This window comes from Muntiacus reevesi, chromosome 2 (genome assembly GCF_963930625.1).
Source record: "Muntiacus reevesi chromosome 2, mMunRee1.1, whole genome shotgun sequence".
Taxonomy (NCBI): Eukaryota; Metazoa; Chordata; class Mammalia; order Artiodactyla; family Cervidae; genus Muntiacus; species Muntiacus reevesi.
This window is the reverse complement of record NC_089250.1, coordinates 108,826,502-108,850,367: the sequence shown is the minus strand read 5'-3', so window position 1 is coordinate 108,850,367 and position 23,866 is coordinate 108,826,502. Positions and strand designations below refer to the sequence as shown.

Here is a 23,866-nt window from a genome sequence, read left to right as displayed (position 1 = left end):
ATTTTAGAATAAAACTTCCTCCTAAACTCATCAGCCTCCAATCACCCCACTCGATTGCTGAGGCGAATTCGGGATTGGGGTTGGGGAGAGCTTGCGCTCTTAAGAGGAGAGCTCGGAGCCTCGCCCCGCCCCGGGCCCCGCCCCCGCCTAGGGCCGCCCAGCCCCCTCCCCCGCCGCCCCTCAGTGTGCCGGCCCGGCTCCCCCTCCGCCGGGCCGAGTGGAAGATCCCGCACCCTCGGCCCGCCCCGGCCTCGGGAGCCGCGCCGCCGACGCTCGCCAGGTTGTGCCACCTCGCGGGAAGGAGGGGAGCGCCTCTGCCGGGGGCGCGCGGAGCCGGCTGTCTCTGAGGTCGCGGCTCAGCCGAGCGCTGGGGAGCTCCGTTCAGCGGCCCGGCGCCTCGGCCGCGCGGCTGGCAGGCCCGGAGGCGGCGGGGACCCGAGCGGGGCCGCGAGCGGCAGCGCGCCGCCTCCCCCCGGTGGGAGCGGTGGTTGGGCCCGGCTGCGGCAGAACGTTCGCTCGGAGATGGCGGAGCCGCCGCAACGCGGCCCAAGGCCCCGAGAGCAGGGAAGCCGGGCAGCCCCGGGACGTGGCGGAGCCCGGGGACAGCGGGGACGCCGCCCAGTCCGCCGGGTGAGCCGCCCTTGAGGAGACCCCCGCTCAGAGTGTGGCCCCCACCCACGGTCCCCGCAGCTCTCCCCTCACAGACTTCCCTCAGTGTGGCCACCGAAACCGCCCGCAGGGGCGTCCCCGGCGGCCCCTCGGGGCGGCCCGCGCTCCCCTCCCCCTGTCCCTTCCGCAGGCCGCCCTGGTCGTGGCCTCATTGCTCTTCGCTGGTCCCCTCTGCCCCGGGCTCCTCCTCCCCTCGGGGCTCTTCCAGCCCGACGCCCGCCCCTATGTCACCGCAGACTCTCCTCCGCGCGCCCCTAGCCCCTTCTCCTTTCCGCTTTAATGCTTCACGCCCTACTGTCTATATACACACCTGTGAACCCACGTCCCCCCAGCAGGGCCTTCCGTGTGACCCCTGTGTGCCAGCGCCGCACGCCCCTGTCGCTGCTTAGGACCCCTCCTCCCGCGGCATCTGCACTGCTGGTCTCCCAGCGCGGGGCCCACACCCCTGCCTTCCTCAGCCCCCACCTCAATTGCTCTCCTCCCGCTGTTGCGCACACATTCAGCAACCCCTCCCCGGCCGTGGTCCAGCTTCAGTATTTATCATCCCACCCCGCGCCCTCCCCCTCCCCCAGGACTTTCTCATCACCCCTTCTCTGAATATTGCTGCTGCTTCTAGGTCCGAAGCTAAAATGCAGAGATTAAGAGCAGGGCTGGAGCTTGACAGATCTGACTTTGAATCCCAGTTCCTCCACTGGCTGAGCTGTGTGATCCTGGGCAAGTTACTAAGCTTCTCTGGACCTCAAATTACTCATATGTAAAACGGGGATATTACTTAACTCTTAGGACTGGTGTGAGCATTAAATATAGAGAAAGCTCTTAGAAGGATGTCTGACAAAGAGTAAGCCCCAAGTAAATGTTAACTATTATCCTTGACATTATGAGTGATCACCCCCAGTATCTACTTCCTCCATTCTACAGTGATTTCTTCTCACTACTGTGTTTACTCCAAAAAGTTTCCTCTAGGTCTTAGGATTCACCCCTTCCCATCACCATTTTGAGCCTTTCCCAGCTGTCTTTTCATGCCAGTTAGTTTTACTCAAGCCAAAGCTGAACTGTTCTTAAACTGTCTTTCTCAATTCTGAAGGACCCCCATCTCTGCTTAATCACCCCAAGATGTGTATGTGTGGGGGGTGAGTGGTAGAGATTGCCTGCCACTGGCCTTACTAGAAATGATTAAGATGGGGAGAGTGACAGTAAAGCTTCTAGTTGGTCTACTTAAGGAAGAAAGTCTGAAATGTAGATCTCTTTAAAACTATTCTCTGATGGTAGTTTCTCCTTTCTCTGTTATTGATTGGATACTACTTAAGCTCCTGTTGCTCTCTGCCACCCATCCCTATTCAAGCTTGCTCTATTTCTGTACTAGGACTCAATGCCTCATGTCTCTCTAGGCTGGCTCAGGACCCTTCTGATCTGTGTAGGGATGAGGATGTAGTACTATCCAGGCTAAGTTAGGAAGGAGAAGTAGAGTGGATAAGGAGACAGATTCTGGTCTCACCTCTCTAGCTTTTCTTAGGTGCCAGTGATGTGGCCTGCTCTGGGGCTATATTTTTATCACCCCTTCTGACATTGGCACAGATAAGGTAAAGAGCAGGGATGGGTAATTTTTCACAAGGAGTGGGGAAGAGAATCCTCAGGTTCTGGGCTTGGAAGGTAATAGAATGATTAGCTAGCACCATTTGTCTTTCCTCTTGAATTCGCCTACCATAGTGTCCACCTGACTGCAAGTTCGTTAGTGCTGTTAGCCTGAGATGTTGGGTTTGATAGATGAGGGAGATTAACAGACACACGAGTTTCCTCTTATCTGATATTTCGTTGGAACATGGGACTTCTGGGGCTTTCCTTCCCTTCTTCACAGGAAGACCAGAGCCCCTACTGGCAGACCAGTTGCTCAGTCACAGGCTGGGAACTCCTTTCAGAGCAGGTTCATTTTCAGTCTTCTGAAAGTAAGAGGCCAAATAGCCTCTTACAGATGGGAGATTTGTTCTCTTCCAGATCTTGGATATACTGCTTCAGTTCTGAACTTAGTTCAGGGAAGAGAATTTAGACAACATTCTAAGAAAGGGAACAGTCTGTGAAGCTAAGGTATGAGACTCAGATTGTGTTGTTCTTCTACAGGAGCTTGTTCTTGGAGAACAAACCATCCTGTGAGCAGGAGGTAAGAGAGATGGGGTGAATGGGGGGGATGGATTAATTACAGTTTCAAGGAGAGAAGTAATGCACCAATTTTTCTTATAGGTTGTGAGGAACTCTGACATCTGATGTGAGGAGCTCAACCAAGACCAAAGGTGGAGCCTAACTAGATTTGCATCCTGAAGGCATGGGCCAGTGGGCCATGGTGACCTGAGACCAATGAACTCTGTCCAGTTGCCCCCTGTTGCCCTTTCTACCTCCTCTACCCTGTACTAAGAGGACTTGTTTCCACCTTTGCAGGGAGCTGACCCTGCGGGAATCCCTGTCCCCTCTTCATATCCTTCTACCCTCCCAGAGAGCCTCAGCCTATAGAACTCCTACCTCCCATCCCCTGAGGTGGTCCCCATCCCTGCCTCACCTCCCCGCCATGCTCAAGCTGTGGAAGGTGGTACGCCCAGCTCGGCAGCTGGAACTGCACCGCCTCATACTGCTGCTGATTGCTTTCAGTCTGGGCTCCATGGGCTTCTTGGCTTACTACGTATCCACCAGCCCCAAGGCCAAGGAACCAATGCCCCTCCCCTTGGGAGACTGCAGCAGTGGCGCGGCAGGTGGTCCTGGCCCTGTACGGCCTCCAGTCCCACCCCGGCCCCCCAGGCCTCCAGAGACAGCGCGGACTGAACCCGTGGTCCTCGTGTTTGTGGAGAGTGCATACTCGCAGCTAGGACAGGAGATTGTGGCCATCTTGGAGTCTAGCCGTTTTCGTTATAGCACTGAGCTGGCACCTGGCCGAGGGGACATGCCCACACTGACTGATCATACCCGTGGCCGGTATGTCTTGGTCATTTATGAGAACCTGCTCAAGTATGTCAACCTTGATGCCTGGAGTCGGGAACTACTAGACCGGTACTGTGTGGAGTATGGTGTGGGCATCATTGGCTTTTTCCGAGCCCATGAGCATAGCCTACTGAGTGCCCAGCTCAAGGGCTTTCCGCTTTTTCTACATTCAAACTTGGGGCTTCGGGACTACCAAGTGAATCCTACAGCTCCACTCCTGCATCTCACACGTCCCAGCCGCCTGGAGCCTGGGCCACTACCCGGTGATGACTGGACCATCTTCCAATCCAACCATAGTACCTATGAACCAGTGCTTCTCGCCAGCCTTCGGCTGGCTGAGCCCCCTGTGCCAGGACCAGTGCCTCGCCGGGCCCGGCTTCCCACTGTGGTGCAGGACCTGGGGCTTCACGACGGCATCCAGAGGGTACTCTTTGGTCATGGCCTCTCCTTCTGGCTCCACAAACTAGTTTTCGTTGATGCCGTCGCATACCTCACTGGCAAGCGCCTCTGCTTGGACCTTGACCGTTACATCTTGGTAGACATCGATGACATCTTTGTGGGCAAGGAAGGTACCCGCATGAAGGTGGCTGATGTTGAGGTCAGTCTTTCTTTTTCCTGACTCAGATTTCTTTCCTTAGAAGCTGTTTCAGGCTCTGTCCTTTCAGACTCCCTTCCTTGATTCTGAGCTTGCCCTTTCCAGGCAAGAAGAATGCGACTTCTCAATTTTCTCGTTAGATTGCTCTTTCCTGATTTCTCATGTTCCTGCTACTCTTCCCAGGCCCTGTTGACCACCCAGAACAAACTCAGGACCTTAGTCCCCAACTTCACCTTCAACTTGGGCTTCTCGGGCAAGTTCTATCATACTGGTGAGCTCGTTCGCCTGTTCCTTCAGCATATCAGTCTTAGTTTGATCTGTCCCTTCACTGTCCATCCTCCTGGGCAGACAGGTTGGAGAAAGGGGGCACGGTTTGGGGTCAGAATGCTGTGAGGAGCTAGCAGTGGGTGGGACTTTCGGTTAGCATGGGTGGCTGGAGGGCAGGTTGGCAATGGGGAAAATAGTCCTATGTGGGCAGAGGTCAGTCATGTTGTCCCAAGGATGGAAAGTGGCCCATGTTGGTACAGAACAAAGGAGTACCAGGGCCTAACTGGCTCTGGTCAGTGGTCAGTGTGTGGTCATAGGGACAGAGGAGGAGGATGCTGGGGACGACATGCTGCTGAAGCACCGCCAAGAGTTTTGGTGGTTCCCCCACATGTGGAGCCACATGCAGCCACATCTGTTCCACAATCGCTCCGTGCTGGCTGACCAGATGAGGCTCAACAAACAGTTTGCTCTGGTGAGACCCTTGGATTTCTTCCCCATACTTTTCCCCAAAGATAATGCTTCCTTTTCGACCTTTCCCTAGCGGAGCACCCTTCCCCTGTCCTTTCCTGTTTTCTTTCTATGGAGGCACCCCCACCCCCTTTACCCTCTACTCCCCAAACCTCACCAGGTCCTGGTGAGAGTCTATGCCCCATTCCCAGGAGCATGGGATTCCCACGGATCTGGGGTATGCTGTGGCCCCCCACCACTCCGGCGTGTACCCCATCCACACACAGCTCTATGAAGCCTGGAAATCTGTGTGGGGCATCCAGGTGACCAGCACTGAGGAGTATCCCCATCTCCGCCCTGCCCGCTACCGCCGTGGCTTCATTCACAATGGCATTATGGTGAGGGACTCCCAGCACAAGCCTGAATCAACTCCCGTAATCGCCCAGCCTCCAGCTTGCATTGTCCACGCTTGTCCGTAATAACAGGGGGTAGAGGGGTGAAAAGTCATGATGCATAGAGCAAGCGCTTTATTGCTGTAACTTCAAGCTGTCCTCTGTAAACTCAAGGAATCCTAAAATGCCTCAAGTCTTCTGTCCTTCATCTAGTTCTCATTCTACCTTCCAATCTTATCTCTCCCTGTTGTTGTTTTTTCCCTTCAGGTGCTGCCGCGGCAGACATGTGGCCTCTTCACTCACACAATCTTCTATAATGAGTATCCTGGAGGCTCTCGTGAACTCGACCGGAGCATCCGAGGTGGAGAACTCTTTCTGACAGTGCTGCTTAATCCGGTAAGGTGCTGAGAGGAAGGGCTAGAAGATGGGACAGCCAGTGTGTTTGCAGGGTGAGACTTTTGCTCACCAAGCCCACTTTTGAAGTGGGGTAGGCTCTCCAAATCTGACATGCAGGCACCTCCTTTCAGATCAGCATCTTTATGACCCATCTGTCTAATTATGGAAATGATCGGCTGGGCCTGTACACCTTTGAGAGCCTGGTGCGCTTTCTCCAGTGCTGGACGAGGCTGCGCCTACAGACCCTTCCTCCTGTCCCTCTCGCCCGAAAGTACTTTGACCTCTTCCCTCAAGAGCGAAGCCCCCTTTGGCAGGTAGAGGTGGAGCTCAGGCTGACCTAGAGACATGATGGGGGTGGCTTTTGAGGAAAAGATTATCTGATTATTGGCCTCACCTTTAGAATCCCTGTGACGACAAGAGGCACAAAGATATCTGGTCCAAGGAGAAAACCTGTGATCGGCTCCCCAAGTTCCTCATTGTGGGACCCCAGAAGACAGGTGAATCATCCTTAGCCAATTTCTGTTGCCTTAAATCCAGAGAATTCTCTGGCCAAGGAATTCCCTTCTCATACCCACCCCTCATTAATCCAGTCCCTTGAGTGACTCTTTTTTGGCTGTGTTGGGTCTTCGTTGCTGTGCGGGCTTTCTCTAGTTGCAGCAGGTGAGCAGGGGGCTGCTGTCTGGTGTGATGTGTGGTCTTCTCATTGTGGCTTGTTGTGGAGCAGTCTCTAGAATGCGTGGCTAGCAGGTTTAGTTGCTCCACAACATATGGGATCTTCCCCAACCAAGAATCAAACCAGTGTCCCCTGCATTGTCAGGCAGATTCTTAACCACTGGACCACCAGGGAAGTCCCTTTGAGTGATTCTTAACCTGCTTGTATATCAGAATTATGTCTTTTTTTTTGGTCATTTTTGTTTTTTTAAAGATCCACAAGTGATTCTGATACACAGTCAAGGCTGAGAACCATTTTAACCCTTCCTTGGACCTCTCTCTGGCTTTTCTTTTCTCGCTCTAGTTTGGCCAAAGGGTGTTTTACTACCCAGAGTGATTGTTTTCTGACCTCTTTCAAGCTGATGTTGTCGAGCTGGATTCTCTCCCACCATGGCCTGGACTTTCTCTCCCATTTAGGGACCACAGCTATTCACTTCTTCCTGAGCCTGCACCCAGCTGTGACTAGTAGTTTCCCTAGCCCCAGCACCTTTGAGGAGATTCAGTTCTTCAACGGCCCTAATTACCACAAGGGCATTGACTGGTAAGACCTGGGATGCTTCTCAGAACATTCCTTTCCTCTTAAACCCCCCAATTCCTGCTTCCACCAGCCCAGGCATCTGGCCCCTTCTCTCTGCAAATTGTCTCCCTGTCTTCTCTACTACTTCCTAGGTACATGGATTTCTTCCCTGTCCCTTCCAATGCCAGCACTGATTTCCTATTTGAAAAAAGTGCCACATACTTTGACTCAGAGGTTGTACCACGGCGGGGAGCTGCCCTCCTGCCACGAGCCAAGATCATCACTGTGCTCACCAACCCTGCTGACAGGGCGTACTCCTGGTACCAGGTGAGTCTGAAGCTAGGGACACATTAGAACATGAGAGGTGGTGACTGCTGGAGAGGCAGAAAGGAATGAGGGTAGGGAAAGTAAGCTAGCACCTTGGGGAGGGGTCTGTTCACCAAACCAAGAGGAAAGGCAGAATAATTGTCAGGTCACCAATTCTTTCCCTTCTTATTCCTTGTCCTTCAGCATCAGCGAGCACATGGAGACCCAGTTGCTCTGAACTATACCTTCTACCAGGTGATTTCAGCCTCCTCCCAGGCCCCTCCAGCACTTCGTTCCCTACAAAACCGTTGTCTTGTCCCCGGCTACTATTCCACTCATCTACAACGCTGGCTGACTTACTACCCCTCTGGACAGGTACAGTTCCCCTGTAGCCCTCATGGGGGTCCCCTTCCTTTTCCTGTCAGCCCAGTGGCTTCTAAGGAACATACAAGGAATCACATCCCTGTCCGTTTAGTTGCTGATTGTGGATGGGCAAGAGCTGCGTACCAACCCAGCTGCCTCAATGGAGAGCATCCAGAAGTTCCTGGGTATCACACCCTTTCTGAACTACACACGGACCCTCAGGTGGGAGAGCATGACCCAGGGGAGGATGACTCTGGGGGAAATGGGGAAGCCGGTTGACCATGTCTGTTTGGAAGAGAAATGAATTTACCTGTCTTGCAAGGAGAGGCATGTGTCCCTGTGGGCTGGGAGAGATAGTAGTGCTCATTTATGGGGCCTAGATTTCTTTTCTGTTACTTCATGGCCTTTTCCTCTTGAGCAGGTTTGATGAAGATAAGGGATTCTGGTGCCAGGGACTTGAAGGTGGCAAGACTCGTTGTCTAGGCAAGAGCAAAGGCCGGAAGTACCCAGATATGGACACTGAGGTAAGGAAAACCAGGGACAGGGTTTTCCTCTTCATGTCTGAGATCTGATCCTGTCCACTCCTTACCATTCTGACTTCATTTTTTCTCCTGTTAGTCCCGCCTTTTCCTTACGGATTTTTTCCGGAACCACAATTTGGAGCTGTCAAAGCTGCTGAGCCGGCTTGGACAGCCGGTGCCCTCATGGCTTCGAGGAGAACTGCAGCATTCCAGTTCGGGCTGATGTATCAGCCTCTTGTACCAGCAAAAGCCCCCTGCTTCCCTAAGGGGCAAGCCCAGAGCAGGGCGGCCCACAAGGGGATTAGAGTGGCCTGGTCCCTCCCCCTTCTACCTCAGTGGCCTTTAGGCCTGGGATGGCTGAGAAGGGTAGGGCATCCCTTTCCCATAGTTTTGGGGTGTAATAAAGGGGATTCCCTTGATACCCTGCAAGATGGTACTAGGCACCTTTGGCCCATGGTCTTGAAAGGTGGAGGGAATGAGAGGGTCCAGGCAGGGGGTAGAGGAATGTATTAATCCAGTGCTTTCCCTCTTCATCCCCAGCAGTGTATCTATCTATACTGGCTATGGGAGGGACCCCTTACCATGGGATCAGTGGGATCTACCTGTGGCCCGGCCTCCCTAATGTCATTCACATTGAATGGGGATGAGGTCGGACAATGGCTCATAGAGCTGAGTATGAGCCCTAGCTATGGGCTAGAAATGACTTTAATAAACGTCCTTATTTTTCTGTTTTGTCTGCCTCGCTGGAGTGGGAGAAACCTAGAATAAAGGAAGTATCCAACTTTTCCTCTGCCCTAGTTCAAGGTTCATCACACATGGAGGGAAAGAAGGGAAAGGCCCAGGCAGACGAGAGTAAAAAAAGTTTATATATTTATAAATGCCAAATAAATACCAGAGGCCACCCAATGCCCGCTCCCAGACAGGGCTGTCTCCCCTAACCCTAGGCTTCTAGGGTCTGAGGCATCTTGGCCCCAAGCTACAGCCCAAGAGCAGCTGCCAGTCTGGGCTACTGGGGAACTGAGTGGGGATGATCTGTCCAGCCAAGACTCATTCCTCCTTGGTGAGGGGCCCCCATAGCCACAGGCCTGTGTCCCTGTATAGGGCTCTAGGGGGGCCAAACTCAGGGGGAGAAGGTGGTCATCTCGAGTGAGACCCGCTGCCACAGCTCCTTGGTCTGTTTGCTGCGCTTGAGATTCTGCAGGATGTCGTTGAACTGCATCATACCCATGGGTGTCAGGCAGAAGGCGCTGCGAGCACTGCGGATGGCATTCACAAAGTCGTCGTAGTCGGCGGGGGTCAGGTGAATCAGGCGGTGGTGGATGTACTGGACGGGGTGAGGAGGATGAGCCACTGAGCACAGGCAGGCCCCTCCCCTGCCTGCCCAGGGGTTTCACCCCACTCCGTACTGCCCAGGTGGTCACCTGCATGTACGCCTGCTGGCAGCGCTGCACCAGCTGGTGGAAGGCCGGGGCACGCAGGTGGTTGTGGGCGTGAGCAGGGCTCAGCCGCTGCAGCGTCTCCATGACGATCTCCTGCAGCACAAACGGGCTCAGCACCCCCTTGGCTGCCCCCACACAGAACTGGTGCACGTAGTTCACTCCTGGGGGGCAGGGGGAGGGGCATGAGACGGGGGTGGCCACCTCTGCCCTAGGGACCCAGCTTTACTCTCTCAGCTCTGGCCTGGCAGAGAGCCTCCCTCCACCCCAGGAGCTGAGGTCACCCCCCGCCCCCCGCGCACGCACACATACCCGACCAAGGCCTCAACTCTGAGCAAGAGCTAGGAAGGAGGTCTGGGATAGGAAGGTTGGGGAAGCAGGTGAGGGCGGACAATGGTCCTCGGGAGGGGAGGTGTTACCCAGCTTTGCCGCCAGCCCCAGCAACCATTTGACATCATCAGTGTAGGGAGGGGAGCGAGAGAAGTTGTTGGGGTGATCGTTGTGTGCCCGGCGACCCAGCATCTCCAGTGCCAGCATTCCTGGGAGAAAAGGGTGAGACCGTGGTGAGGGTCCATTCCCTACCCCTTACCTCACCCTATCACCCAACCCCCCAGTAAACAAACTAAGAGGTACGGTGGGGAAGGGCCACTAAAGAGCTGGTGGGAGTGCAGAAAGGGACCTCCTCTCACCAACGCGGTAGGCAGCGTGCAGGTGGTGTAGGCTGTGTGGGTTGACAGGCTGGCTGTGGGTCTCCTCCTCGGGTGGTGGAAAACCCCCGCTCACCAGAGGGCTGGGCTGTGTGGTCAGGGCAGGCAGTGAGGCACCCTGGATGGCTGGAAACGTGGAAGCTGGATGGACACTGCTCACTGGGGGCAGGATAAAAGCCACGTGAGGAACTCAGAGCCCCAAGAGGGACAGAGGGTTCCCTCCCCACCGCCCCTGCCCAGCGTGCCACCCCTCCATTCACCTGTTCCCTGTCCCCACAACTCACAGGCCACACTGGTGGGCAGTGGGAGCCCTGGCTCTGTGTGGTAGGGATGTACTGTGATGGGTGCCATGGAGGGGACGGGGAAAGACACAGCAGTGGCAGCAAGTGAGGGGGGAGTCACCGAGTAAGGGTACTGAGCCCCTAGGAATGCAGGATGCACACCCTAGAGGTGGGGAGAAGGAAAGGGAGACGACCAGATTGCGTTAGGATGGAGCTCCTTCCTGTTCATCCCAGACCTGGGCATCCCTGCATTTCTTAGTGTAGTGGGGCTGGTCCCCGGACTCCCACCCCCTCACCAGGACTCTGGGACAGCCCTATCATCTTCCCAGAGTGCCCTCCTCCAACCCCCGTGAACCCCCGGTGGGCTCCCCCACATGCCCAGCCTCCCAGCAGAACACTGGTCTCACCTGCGGGTATGCAGAGCTGGCCACAGGGAAGACGGCAGGCCGGGGCATGTGAGGCATGGGGTGGGCGGGGTGAGCTGGGTGGGTGAGGTATTGAGGGCTGCAGGGCAGGTGGGGCTGTAGAGCAGTGTAAGGGTGCAGGCCAGGGGAATGACCATGCCCCAGTCCTGGACCTGGATATAAGCTGGACCCCACCGAGATGACTGGCACCACCGTGGCTGCTGTCACTGCTGCCGCCGCCACTGTAACCGGCTCAGTCCCTGGGCCCCCCCTGCCCTCAGGCAGCCCCCGCCCAGCCTCCCCAGCTGCCCTGATCCCACTGGCACTACAGCTTGTAGCCCCTTCACGGGCTGTGGATGAGCCACCTGCTGTTTGCTCATATAGCCAGAACCACTGGTGAGCAACCTCAAACAACACTTCGGGGTATACGCCCCCACCCTTAGCCGCCTCTTCCACTGCCATGCAGGCCTTCTCCAACATCAGGTTATCCTGAAAGGGAGGGACAAAGAGGGTTAAGGATGAAGGGCTTTACTCAGGGACAGTTTTAGATGACAAATTCTGATGTCTTCAACAGAGTTGGCTGGTTCTGGGGAGGCAGCCAAGGTCAGGGCAGTGAATGCTTCACACAGACAATGAACAAATCTCTGTTGACCAGTAGAAGTCAAGACCCAAGTTGCAGTCCCAGTTCCAACCTGATTTAGCTACCCCCAGCCAACTCCCATCATCTCCCTCAGGCCTTCCCCAAGGACTCCACCCCCAGTGGAGATAATCTCTCTAGTATAGGAATAGTCCTATCCTTAGGGTTGTAAAGGATGTAATGGATATTAAAGCACGTTACTATGTCAGCTGTGACCATGAGAGGACCAATCGGATAGTTCATGAATGCCAGGATTGTGAAATCAAGACCTGGGCCATCAGTTTTTTTCCATGCCCAACCTTCCTGCCCAGATGTCCCAAAGCAGGTCCCCAATCGCATATAGAAATACCTGCTCCTTGCACTGCACCAGGGCCCGCTGGATCTCATTGGGGTTCAACGCATGGGCATGAGGCAGGCAGCTTAGGGCGAGTTCCGCCGCTGCCCTCACCATGTTGGAGTCTCGTGCCCGTGACGCCCTGTCAGCCAGGGACGCAACCTCAGGGGGCGTCAGGTGCCCATCCCAGCATTCCACCAGGATAGTCAGGGCTGCACTGCCGATCTCCATTGCCTGGCCTTCAGGAAAAGAAGAGCAGGGCAGAATGTGGTTAACACAGGCAGTGGGAATGGGAATGGCATCTCTCCTATCAGGTCAGTAACCACAAGGATAAGGCTCTTATCACCATGCATTAATTCCCTTCCCATACCCAAATCAAAAGATACTGGGTTTACCTGTAATCCAGGAAACGTGGGAAGAGTAAGTACGTGAGAGCCAGTTGGGAGAAACAAAGTTGTGCAGGCCAAGGGCATAAAGCCCAATCTCAAAGGCGCAAAGGTGCAGGTTACGGTGAGGACCCTGGTGGCCCCCTGAGGAAGATGGGTGTGTGAAAATGGAAGTGCTGCTGTTGCCCCCTGCCTTGATCAGCACTGTCTTCGCCAGCTCGAAGTAGAAGTGTGCAGCTGCCTCTGACGGCTGATTGGGTACATGGGGGGCATGACTCTCGGGACGGCGGCCCTTGTACCTGAAGGGGCAATGGGGTAGGGACGGGGATTGGGGTTTCTCTGAAATGGGTGTCCAGGGGGACTGGAGAAAACCAGGGTAAGTGAGGACACTGACGGGGACTGGTTGCATTGCCCTAGGGATGTGGCTCCCGGGGTGGGCCAGGGCAGAAGAGAAGGGTATTTATTTCTTCCCACTGACCTGCCAACTTCAACAGTCTTCGCCCGGGCCCCTCCACTAGCACTGGCCCGGCGACTTCCACTGGAGGACGAGGAGCCAAGGGAGTCTGAGGAAGAGCTGCTAATGCTGTCACTGTCCTGTCCTCGACCCCAGGAGGTAGGGGCCCAGCCCCCTCGCAGCGGCCTCCTGCTCAAAGTTGGGGAGCTATCCGATGTTGTTTCAGGGGCACTGCTGTCAATGCTGGCCATGCCTAACCCACCAGACAAGTCAGTCTCAGATATCTGCTCCAGAAGTTAGACTCCAACCTTCAGGAATATCCTTCCCTCCACGTCATCCCACGGGTTGTCATACCTGTGTGCTTCTTCTTAGGCCGCCCTGGTGAGCCCCAGCCCCGTCCGTTGTAGCCTCCACGGCTGCCAAGTGCCAGGCGGCTGGGAACCTTCCCCTCTGGCCTTGGCGTCAGAGCTGCTTCAGGTGGAAGACCCTCACAGGGAGAATGTGGGGAACTCTCTACATCGGGAAAATAGGACACCGGGATGAGCCTGGGAAAGGGGGACCCAACATGGCTCCAGACCATTCATCCCCCCTGCCCAGTGCCCCCACCTCACCAGGCACATTCTTCTCTGTGAAGCCCTCAGTGGGGCCTGGCCCAGCCCCTGCCACACTCCCTGGCTGAGCAGGCCCTGCAGAGCCTGAGGTCAGAGGCTGCAGGGCCCCTGGGGCAGATGGGCCCCCATGCTTTGAAGGAGACCTCTGGCTGGCTGTGGCCGGGCGGCTGGATGAATAGAACGAACTCAGTGTCTGTGGTTTATGCGTCTGGCTCTCTCGGTCCAAGAGTTTGTCTAAGATCTGAAAAAGAAGTGATGACAGGAGGACCTTTATCTCCTGTCTTCTATTACTTTTCTTTCTCCTTGTAGCAGCTTAAAATTCCCTCCTCAGGAAGGCTTTCCTCCACAGAAGAACCTTCTAGAAGAGAGGGGCTGGCTTACATGTCTTGGTATGCCCTGTAAAACTGACCACAGGACTGAGTATATTCATATTCAATAAATATTGAAATGAATGAATGAATGAACAACTTTATACCCTCTTCTCTTCTTCCACCTCAAGCCCAAGCATTCCTATAAGAACCAATGGTCTCTCATGTTCCTGACGAGGTGTTCAAGATTCCCCAGTTATCTCCTTAAAGAATAGCCCCTTTTCTCATCATACTGGAGACCCCTGAAAAAGGTAGTAAACGTTGCTCTCTTTGCCTGTTAAAAACCTAGTACCTCAGTCCCTTACCTTTTTGAGTTTGGCCTGGTCATCTTTGTAAGTGATCATTAGTGCCAGGGCCAGGTCACCCTTCTCCCGACGTGTGCCTTCACATAGCAAGGGATGCTCTGCCTCACTCACTGTTGTCTTCATACCTGTGAGAAGAGGCGCCCAGGGGGTTGTGAGTGGCCATAACTCTTTAAGACAGGGCTCCCAGCCACCAGTGTGTGAAGTAAGGAGTTCTGGTTCAACCCATATTCCCTATGGAAGGTGCCCATTGCCTAAACTCTGGCCTGCTTTCTGAGGCTTTCACAGTTTGGCCCCTCCACTGTTCTGATATATCCATCACTTCAGGGAAGCTAGGCTCCTCACTCTCATGAAGACTTGACTGCCCCCGTGTCTTTATTCACAGTGTTTTGTCCACCTACCTGGAACTAAGGGACCCTTTAACCCATATCCCATACTCTATCCCCTTCCTAGAGCCTTACCCTAGAGTTCAATTTTGCTGTCCTTGTAACACCCAATGTTTATAGCATATGTTTTTGCCCTAAATTCTTGACAGTCTTGTAGGCCCTACATCTTATGCTAGCTTTCCCCTTACCACAGAGGGCCCATGTCTCAACGCCCTTCAAGGCCTGGGCCAGGCTTAGCTCGCATATGGGTTCAAGACACTGACAGACTCACCCAAGGCAGCAACTGCTGCTTCAAATCCCAGCTCCTCATCCCCGGGCATCTCGTTGTTCCAGTTGCGACTTGGGGGTCGGGAACCCGTGGGAGAAACCACTGGATAAAAGTTAGGGTAAGTTATGTAGACAGAAGTAACATGGGATAGAATAAAAGGGAAGAAACCCAAGATGTTCATCATTCTAGATCCTTCCAAGAAGCTGCCCGTTGTGTCTTAAAGGGAACTCAAAGCCTTTGGGGCCCTTGGTTTCTCCTTAGAGAAAGCTACCCTGCCCCAGTTCCCCACTTTCTGTAGAGTCAGGCATCATACCTGGAGTACAGAGAACATCAAAGATGAAACTGGCCAACATGAGAGGCAAAACTGGCCGATAATCACAGAGTGTCCCCTCACGAAGTTCCTCTGCCCGGCAGCGCACAGTACTCATCTCATTTGGACCCAGAGGGATTTTCTTGAGCAGAGTGGCCACCTCAGACTCCTGATACGCCAGCTTCACCTGAGGGCACAGGGAGGAGCTCAGACCACTAATACCTCAGTGGATAACAAGGTGCAAGGCTCTATGGAGATGGCAGTACAAGGTCCAGACAGAACCTCTGACCTCCAAGGCCTTGGTAGAAGCTGGGGGCCGCTGGAGCTCCAAGGCAAACATGCCCACTCGGAAGGCCAGGTTGTGGTGCTCTGGACGCTCACTCAGCACTGTCAACAGGAAAGCTGCCTTGGTCAGTGTGTTTGTAGCCACCCAGGTCTGACGGCTTGTAGATACCTTATTCTTCTTGCCCTAATGAGGGAAGCACAAGGAGGCAGGCCGATGAGTCTGACTCACCTTGGTGGAGGGAGAAGGAGACTCTCGCCTGGGGGTGTGGGAGAGGGTTGGGGTGACTGCGGAGGGAAAGGGGAGGGATCTCTCTCACCTTGGCAGGGGGCGGCTCTACCTTGAGGTCAGGTGGGTTGGCTAGCAGGTCCTGGGCAAGTTCCACAGTGAGGCGGGAGGCCTCACTGCTGTAGCCATGTGCATGCAAGGCCTCAGCACATGCAAACAGTATCTGGAAAAAGGACATGGGCAATAGGTGTGCTGAAGCTCTAATGCTCCCGAGGGGCAGGACACCACACTCACTCAGGCAGCAAATCTCCCATGAGCACCGACTATCCACTGGGCCCTGTGCCAGTCCTACCAGAAACTCACAGCCAGTTAGAGACATAGACAGACAAACACAAATAGGTGTGCAGCCAGCTACTATTGGGAAAGGTCCAGAGGGGAGCAGAGGGGGAGGATACTTCACTTGGACCTGGGGCAGTTTCAGAGAAGACCTTCCAGAGGACATAATCTCTAAGATCTCTGAGGCATGAAGAAGGAACAGGGTCTAACCAGATGAGGGAAAAACACTCCAGACAGACAGACCAATCCATGCACAAGTACGGATATAGGAGAGCATGGAAAGCTATAGGAACGGCTCAACTTAGTACGATAGTAGCTAGATGAAGTTGGAGAGGCAGGCAAAGATCAGAACAAGTGAAGCCTTGCAGGCCATGTCAAGGACCTTCATTTTCACCCTAAGGGCAATGGAAAACCACTGAAGAGTTAAAGCAGCAGAGTGACACATTCTAAACATTCCAGGAAAATCAGCATAGAGAGAAGAAAAAGGACTGCAGGCAGCAAGGCCAGTGAGGAGCCTGCTACAGGATTCTAACCATCACACAACAGTCCTGTAACTCCCAGAGGGTGATGGTCCCTCTCCCGGCTATGGCCACGGGGCACCCTCAGAGTCCTGTCCAAGTCCCCTCACCTCCATGCGGCTCTCCTGCTCCAGCGGCTTCAGTCCAGCAAACAGGTCGTGCTCCTCCCCAGCCCCACCCTCAGCCTTCTCTTCCTCGCCCCCAGCCCCATCCTGGGCATTCAGATAGTATGCCTGGTAGTCGTCATCCTCCTCGCCAACCACAGGGGCTGCCTCTTTGGTTTTAGGGAGTCCATTGCCACTCTCGTCTGTGGAAGGGAGGTCGTCCCGGGTACAGAGCTCCCTGGGCAACAGGCCAGGGGGGCCAGCAGAGGCTGTGGGAGGCTCAGGCCCTTCTGAGAAGTACACGCCACCATCTTCTTCGTAAGTATCTGGAGGTTCAGGAAGGAAGGTTGAAGGGCCTCGCGAGCCACCAGGGTGAGGGCAAGGTGGCGGGCTCTCAGGGAATCCACCGAAGGTGCTGGCCTCTGCACCCAGGGCCAGGCTGCTGTCGTCCAGGCTCATCTCAGCCAGATCTGGCTCCAGGGAGCTGTCCTCACTGCTCAGCCGCCGCTTGCTCCCACTGCCCACTGAGCCCTTGCCCCCACAGCCAGCCCCACCCAGTGTTTTGGCTTTGCCCCCACCTGGACCCATCTTATGCAGGGCCTTATCTCCCCCCTCAGCCGAGAGGCGGCGGGGACCCCGCTGTGATGCGGGAACCCCCTCACCCAATCCCTTGCGTTTGGCCCCCGGCTCCTTGGGCCGCACAGCTGGCTCAGCAGGAAGAGGCCGGGGCCGCTCCCGGGATTCTTCCAGGCCCCCAGTGCGTGAGGCGCCTGGCCGAGGGGGCAGGGCTCGGGCCCAACACAGGGCCAGCTTCCGGTCAGTGGCGCTGTAGGTGACACCGGGCAGTGGGTAGGCCTCTTCCCAGTTGAAGTAGCAGGCCTCCACCGCCGGCCGGAAGCCAGGGAAGAGCCGCTCCAGGGTCTTCTTGTGTTGTCCCCGCTTCACGTTCTCAATCACCTTCAGCTGCCACTGGCGCAGCTGCACACACAGTTCCCGGCGGCTGTGGGAACAAAGAGGGGGCAGGTTGCTGGGAGGTGGGGGGGCTACACTCTGTACCAAGGAGGGAGGGGTGCAGAGGGGGAGATGATGTACCCCAAAGCGGGTTACAGGGAAGGACCTTGGGAAGCGCTTCTTGAGCTAGCCCCACACACATCACTTGAACACTCAGGGATTTGGGAAAGTAGGCTACTTATGGAAGGGAAGTAAGAAAGCCTCTCAGGAAAAGGACTCATAAGTCACTGGAAACCTAATGCTCAGCACCTCCCATCTCCCCAGGACTAGAAGAGCAGTATGTGTGTGTGCATGAGGAGATGAAGGCTGGGTCATCCAGGGCTGGGCCGCCTCCGGACCGTGGTGAGCCCTGGGGGAGACTCACCGCTGGGGGCTGAGCGCGGGGTCCAGCACGGCTAATCTCCATAAGGTGACCATCTCGTCACACATGCTGGCACAGGCATGGGCCGCCACCTCGGACTGCCCATTGCTCCGGCCTGTGTGCCCACTGGCACTGCTGTGAGAGGCTGAGGTGCGTACGCTGTACCACCAGCCTGTTATCTGGAAACAAAGAAGGCTCTGAGATGAACCTACTAAGTTGGAGAAAGACAGAGTAGCCTGCTCCAGTGTCCCTGTTAGCAAGAAGGGGTTGCGGTTGAGAAAGGGAGAGCATGAACCAGCATGGGGTTGCCTGGCTCTGGGAGAATTACCTGCTCATAGGTGAGGCACTGGTCAGTGAGGATTTCCAACAAGGGGGCAGCATTACTGTCCCTTCGCTTGAACATCTCCCGCACGATGCTAAGCAAGTTCCAGACACCCTCTGGCTCGCGGCCCCTCAGAGGGCGCAGCAGACATGCCCATTCGGCGGCGGCCGGAGGCTCCGTGGAAGACAAATACATGGAGTTCACATCACTGTGAAAGTCGCAGAGTAGAAAATGATGACCCTAAGATGGGGCTGAATAAAGCAGGTGAAAGAGCAACAGAACTTTGACACAAAAGGGGTCAAAACATAAAGTACAGGGGAAAAGTATGACCCTGACAAAAATTCTTAATCGCTCTCTGCCTCAGTTTCCCAGTTGCTAAAAGGAAGAAAAATAATGCATGCTCTACCTGAGGACAGACCACTCTGCGACTACATAAAATTCTCATCACCCGCTGATTTCACTAGTGACGTCTCCTCTGTACCAGGCAGGGAACCGACACAGGGAAGAGAGGTGGGGAGGCGGGCACAGACAAAACCAAGGATCTGTCCACAGCCTGAAGGAAGCGCCCTTCCCACCACAGACATGGCACAAAGAGATCCGGTTTACCTGAACACCACAGGGGAGGGGCCGCAGAACTTGTGCAGTGTCTTCTTGATGTTGTCGGTGAGCGTCGATTCATCCAAATACCACGTACTCTGGTCGGAGGCGGAGGGCCCTGCTGTGGGGTCTGGGGGTAACAAGGAGTCAGTCACCTGGAGGCAGGGGCTTGGATCTGCCTTTTTAGTAAGTGGCGCTCTGCACCCCCAGCTTGCTTTCTTCCTGCTACCCTTCTTCCTCACCACACTCACCCGGGGCTCCACACACTGTATTGATGGCTGTTGACTGGGAGGAGAGGAGTTCATCTAGGAGACGTTGGGCTGTGGGGAGGATCTGTCCGGAGAAAGGGACACAAAGGCAGAAGTGACCCGAGGAAGCCAGGGCCTCACAGGAAGGCTGATGTGCAGCCCTAGAGCTGGTTGGAGAAGGGTGTGCCAACCTCCCTCACCTGCTGTGGGAGCTCACTGATGAGGTACTGAGCAAATTTCTGCAGCTGGTCCCTCTGCAGCCGAGACAGAGACTCTGACACGGGGGCCCGCAGGCAGACTGCAGAAGCCTGAAGGGAGCACCGAGAGAACTGAAACAATCTGAGGAAAGACTTGCCGACACCGGAGCTGGGGACAGAGAGGCAGAGTCCGGGAGGCGAAGGGGTTCACACTGTGGCCAGGGATGCAGCAGAGAAGGAGGAGATGGAGCGGAGGATAGGGCCAGGGTAAATGGGGAGGGCCTCACGTTGTGGATGCGGAAGAGGCAGAGGGCCACGACATGGGTGCACCATTTGGCCCCAGCACCACAGGTGCAGCTGCAGGAAGTGACCCGGCAGCGGTCAAACATCACAGCCACGTTGTAGGCTCCTTTGGGGGGCACCATCTGAGGTGGCACCACTGTAGCACTCAGGTGGAACCCTGAGAAGAAATATGGGTATGGTCAGGGAGAGCCACCAAGACACAGGCCTCCGCGTTTGAACCTGTGGTTATTTAGACAACCCGCTCCAGCTTCTTGCAGTAGTTCCTGAATTCTTAACACAGGGAAAGGAAGGAGCCAGAAGTACCACAATGCAGGACAGGACCCGTACCTATCTGCAGAGGGTCCTTCACAGCCCTCATGCGGAACAGCTGATCCCCTCGCTGGAACTCATCCGCACTGCCGTTGGCCAGGCAGGAATAGAGTCTGGGAGTGAAGAAGAGGACATGGCCATGTGTATCAAATACCCTTCTACAGACCCTGTCAGAGACTGCCCTGCCCTGGGCACTCTCCCCAGTGTTACACCCTCTTGGGGAAAATCCCAGGTACTCCCTGCCCCTGTGGTCTTTTTACCATAGCCCCAAGCACAGCATCTCTTTTGTTCCTTGGGAAGCCTGGCACACAGTGCAGAACTTCAGGGCCCCACCCCTCCACGTCAGTCCTTTAGCCTCACCGAATATCTTCTTCATTCTCAGGGAAGCTCCAAAAAGCAATTCGGAGTTGTAGCTGCTCAGGCACTGGGGGGTAAACCTTCTCCACCACTTCAAAGGGGATATGAAATGCCACCTGCTTTGCTGACAGCTCCACCAGTGGGATCACCAGTCCATCTATGGAAACAAAGGTCAAGGAGAGGAGAAAGAGGAAGGGAAATGAAAAGAGCCAAGATTATTCAGCACCGATACCAGTGCCACATCTTGGGGTCTCCCACTTTCTCTATGAAAGGAGGACATCTGGATGAAAAACCAAGGGACCCCCTCTATCAGGATACATTAACCCTTAAGACTCTTTCTGGGGAAAGGGAGCTAAACAATCCCCTGGTAACAGTTTGCTGGAAGATGCCTGGGATGTCCCAGAAACTCCTGGCCAAACAGGTGTGTTCCAGAAAGGTCCAAACAGGTCCCAGAAAGTAATGAGTCTCACTTGGCTTGGTACCTAGTTTCCCGTATACCTAGCAGTTTAGATTCATATTACACTGTTAATATAGCTCACCTGCCATTCTCTTCTCTAATTGCTTTTTTTTTTTTAACTATCCTTTTTCTCTAAATGACTCCATGCCTCCACCTAAGGAGGAAAGGCAGTCCAGAACCCAGAAGAGTTCAAGAGAGGAGCCTCCGGAAGCAAGAGAGTCTGCCCTTTCTTTGGCACACTTGAACCCTGGCTTTCCACAACAAACGCCCTGGGGTGGGGGATTGGGAAGGGGGTTAGGTTATCCTAAGGTAACCAGACTGCTGTTCCTGGAATCACCTGGAGTCGAATGTAGTTACCATTCAAAGTGTGACACAGTTTTAATCAAAAAGATACAAAAAACTGCATATTTCACTAAACTGATAGATTAAAACACGTATTAGAAAATGATGGGGGAAAAAAAAAGAAAATGATGGAGCTGAAAGAACTTTTCTAAAAAAGTTAGTTTCCTTTGGTCCTTTCAGTCAGTGACTGAAAAAGGGTCGGGTTGGGAGGGGTGGAAATGATGTGCTTTCCTAGATTTTAACCTGTTCAAGAAGATACCAACATGTTGAAAACTTTTTTTTAACTAGAGTATAGTTGATTTATAATATTTTAAAAATCTTGACCATCTTCAGTTATTTCCCTCAAAATGAGGGAGCTCTAAGCCCCAAGACTACCCACACATGCAAATATGAAAGAAGCAGAGCAGCCACAGAAGACTCACAGTGAAACTGCCAGGCGTGCACGTGCGTGCGTGGGTGTCTGTGTGTGTGTATAGGGCATATGGTATCTAAGTGAAGATAAATATTATCACTTCTAAGTAGTGACACATGTAAGTTTCTCTCTTTCTCTAAGGAGTGCTGGAAATCTCTGCAGGGCAGTTTGAAAAACAGGACCTTAGAATGTCCAGAGTAGAATCACAAATTAAACCCCTCAACTGGTGAAAAAAGTCCACTTCTAGTGAAGCCCAGGACAAAACTGAGCCTTGAGGAAGGCAAAGAAAGAATGTACTGAGTCCTGAGCCTGCAGGACTCCTGTTATCATGACTCTCCTCTTCCATCCTCTTTAATAAAAACAAAATCCTTCACAGCATTAATCAGTTAGCTCACTGAAAGACCCAAGGATGGAAGAAACTCAAGTGAAAACAAGAATGTTTCATGAGACTCCGGAGACAAGTATCTACACTCCTCCCCAGGCTCCAGGTGATGGAAATCTAAGGTTTTAATACACTGGTCCCAGCCATGGTTTCTGACTGGTATTCAACACGGCCAGGAACCAAGCCTCTGATCTAAACCTATGTGACATCTGCTCTCACCAGCCAGTTCACCTCCACTTTCCTCTGGATGGAATCCCTTCTTGGTGCAGCTGGGATGAGAAATCATCACCTTGAAAAAGCAGCTCCAAGTGCACTTTGCAATAGGGTGACACCTCAAGTGATCACTTCAAATGGTCACTTCTCCACAATCCGCGCCCTACTCATATTCATTTCTATTTTCTGCCCTGCCTCAGGCTGAACTGGATAAGTACTCCCAAGTCAAAGTGGGAATTCCCCTTTACCCTATCTCTCTAAGGCCAATGAACGACAAAAGATCTACTTTCTGTTGTTTAATCCTATCCAACTCAGGATTCCCCAGTCATCACTCCAACACACACACACGCAGGTGTGGAGAAAGCAGCCGCAGGAAGACCGGAAAAGCGAGTCCTGAAGTCCGTTCTAAGCTTGGGACAGCTCCCGGTCTGGGACAGTTCTAAGCAGGGACAGCTCCAGAGAAAGGCTGGGGCACTGCCAGCCCACTCTCTCACCTCGCATTCTGGTACCGCCACTGCCACCTCCGCCACCGCCGCCAGTGGGGGAATTGGGCCCCGCTGACTGTTTGCGCCATCCCCGCCAGTTCTGGCAGAGGCTCTCAGCCTCGGAGATGAAGGAACAGAGCGAATCCTCCTCAAAGCGGTCCGAATCCTCGAAAGAGAAGCGCTCTCCGTCCTCCCACTCGGCGAACATCAGCTCCATGGGGCCCGCACCCCCCGGAGCCGGGTCTCCCCCCGCGGATCCGGGGCCTGGGCCGCCGGCCGGGGACTGTGGGGAGGCCCGGGGCCTGAGGGGCGAGCCGGGGCTGGGGGTGGCCGGGGCGCTCAGGGCGGCCGTGCCGGGCGAGGATCTCAGGCCTGGAAGAGATATGGGACGGGGCCTTGCCCAACTGCTAGGTGTAAACCGGGATCGCGGCCAGACTCGGAGACTCAGGGCCCGGACGAAGCGCTCGGCAGCCGGGGCCTCCTAGAAGCTGCGGCGCCGCCTCCCCCATCAGCTGATCTGAACTTCCGGCCGCGCCGGCCACCACCACTTCCGCCCTCGCGCGCCTAGGAACCCGACCCGGTGCGCGCAGACAGAAGGGAGCGGTTTAAATGCTACTTTTTTTTTTTTTTCTTTCTGGAGCTCACCTCCAGTACCGTTAAGAGAAAGCCAACCCCCAAAAGTATACGAAATGATTAGAGATCCCAGCAATAAGTCGGCTCCTGTAACACTCCCAAGGAATAAACAGCCGCCACGCATGTCGGGAATTGTAGGCTGTCAAGAGACAAACACAGGAACCATTGGGTGGGGTTACTGTCCTAACTCTGGATAGGCCCAGGGCCGCACCACCTTCTGGGAATTGTAGTTCAGAAGCCTGCATTCCAGAAGACTTTTTATGGGGTCTAATTGGCGAAGCACCAGGAAAAGAAGGCATTTGATTTCAGGAGGTGGTAGTCCTGTTGTCAGTGGGGCCTTTGAGTCTAGATGTTCCTAACCTTTTTTATGTGTGTGCCATGGCAACCTGGTGAAGACCCGGGGACCCCCCCCACCCCCCCGCAATAGTTTTTTTTTAAGTATTTATTTGTATTTTTGGGGCCACATGTGGAATCTTAGTTTCCTGAACAGGGATTGAACCTGCGCCCCCTGCACTGGAAGCAGAGTATTAATCACTGGACCACCTGGGAGGTCCCTCAGATTGTTTATAAATAGACTAAATCAAAGAATTATAAAGAAAATATTTTATGTTGAAATCCAATTAATAAAATCTAGCTGCAAGTTTAACTATCATAATTTTGAAGTTCAGTTCAGTCGCTCAGTCGTGTCTGACTCTTTGCCACCCCATGGACTGCAGCACGCCAGGTTTCCCTGTGA

The 23,866-nt window shown here is 54.3% G+C and overlaps 2 protein-coding genes across 9 annotated transcripts; one reads left to right on the top strand and one right to left on the bottom strand.

Moving 5' to 3' along the window:
• Positions 1 to 272: 272 nt before the first annotated feature.
• On the top strand, positions 273 to 8,900 carry NDST2 (N-deacetylase and N-sulfotransferase 2). 5 transcript variants are annotated; one of them, XM_065922636.1, is made up of 17 exons: positions 275 to 630; positions 1,286 to 1,383; positions 2,785 to 2,824; positions 2,905 to 2,954; positions 3,100 to 4,231; positions 4,412 to 4,499; positions 4,813 to 4,967; positions 5,155 to 5,340; positions 5,602 to 5,730; positions 5,862 to 6,044; positions 6,131 to 6,227; positions 6,859 to 6,982; positions 7,111 to 7,285; positions 7,469 to 7,639; positions 7,740 to 7,849; positions 8,049 to 8,151; positions 8,246 to 8,899. In XM_065922636.1, the coding sequence occupies exons 5-17, from the start codon at positions 3,227 to 3,229 to the stop codon at positions 8,369 to 8,371; spliced, it is 2,652 nt and encodes an 883-aa protein (XP_065778708.1). In that variant the 5' UTR covers positions 275 to 630; positions 1,286 to 1,383; positions 2,785 to 2,824; positions 2,905 to 2,954; positions 3,100 to 3,226; the 3' UTR covers positions 8,372 to 8,899. The 5 variants fall into 5 exon arrangements, with proteins under 5 accessions (XP_065778709.1, XP_065778708.1, XP_065778705.1 ...); XM_065922633.1 differs by having other exon boundaries at positions 2,905 to 4,231; XM_065922635.1 differs by having other exon boundaries at positions 1,286 to 2,824.
• A 96-nt stretch (positions 8,901 to 8,996) lies between these two features.
• ZSWIM8 (zinc finger SWIM-type containing 8) lies at positions 8,997 to 23,015 on the bottom strand. Of its 4 annotated transcripts, none has more exons than XM_065922632.1 (26): positions 22,507 to 23,015; positions 20,210 to 20,363; positions 19,868 to 19,962; positions 19,525 to 19,697; positions 19,241 to 19,348; positions 19,044 to 19,125; positions 18,802 to 18,922; positions 18,202 to 18,403; positions 17,877 to 18,052; positions 16,508 to 17,501; positions 15,635 to 15,766; positions 15,322 to 15,501; positions 15,036 to 15,219; positions 14,726 to 14,824; positions 14,072 to 14,196; positions 13,399 to 13,639; positions 13,142 to 13,300; positions 12,812 to 13,040; positions 12,343 to 12,632; positions 11,963 to 12,186; positions 10,980 to 11,465; positions 10,576 to 10,735; positions 10,274 to 10,450; positions 10,004 to 10,123; positions 9,570 to 9,680; positions 8,997 to 9,472 (listed from the first exon to the last, which is right to left on the bottom strand). In XM_065922632.1, exons 1-26 carry the CDS (start codon positions 22,712 to 22,714, stop codon positions 9,012 to 9,014), a joined length of 5,691 nt encoding a protein of 1,896 aa, XP_065778704.1. In that variant the 5' UTR covers positions 22,715 to 23,015; the 3' UTR covers positions 8,997 to 9,011. The 4 variants fall into 4 exon arrangements, with proteins under 4 accessions (XP_065778704.1, XP_065778701.1, XP_065778702.1 ...); XM_065922629.1 differs by having other exon boundaries at positions 9,122 to 9,472; positions 9,570 to 9,748; positions 10,552 to 10,735; positions 22,507 to 23,014; XM_065922630.1 differs by having other exon boundaries at positions 9,122 to 9,472; positions 9,570 to 9,748; positions 22,507 to 23,014.
• Between the last annotated feature and the right edge of the window lie 851 nt (positions 23,016 to 23,866).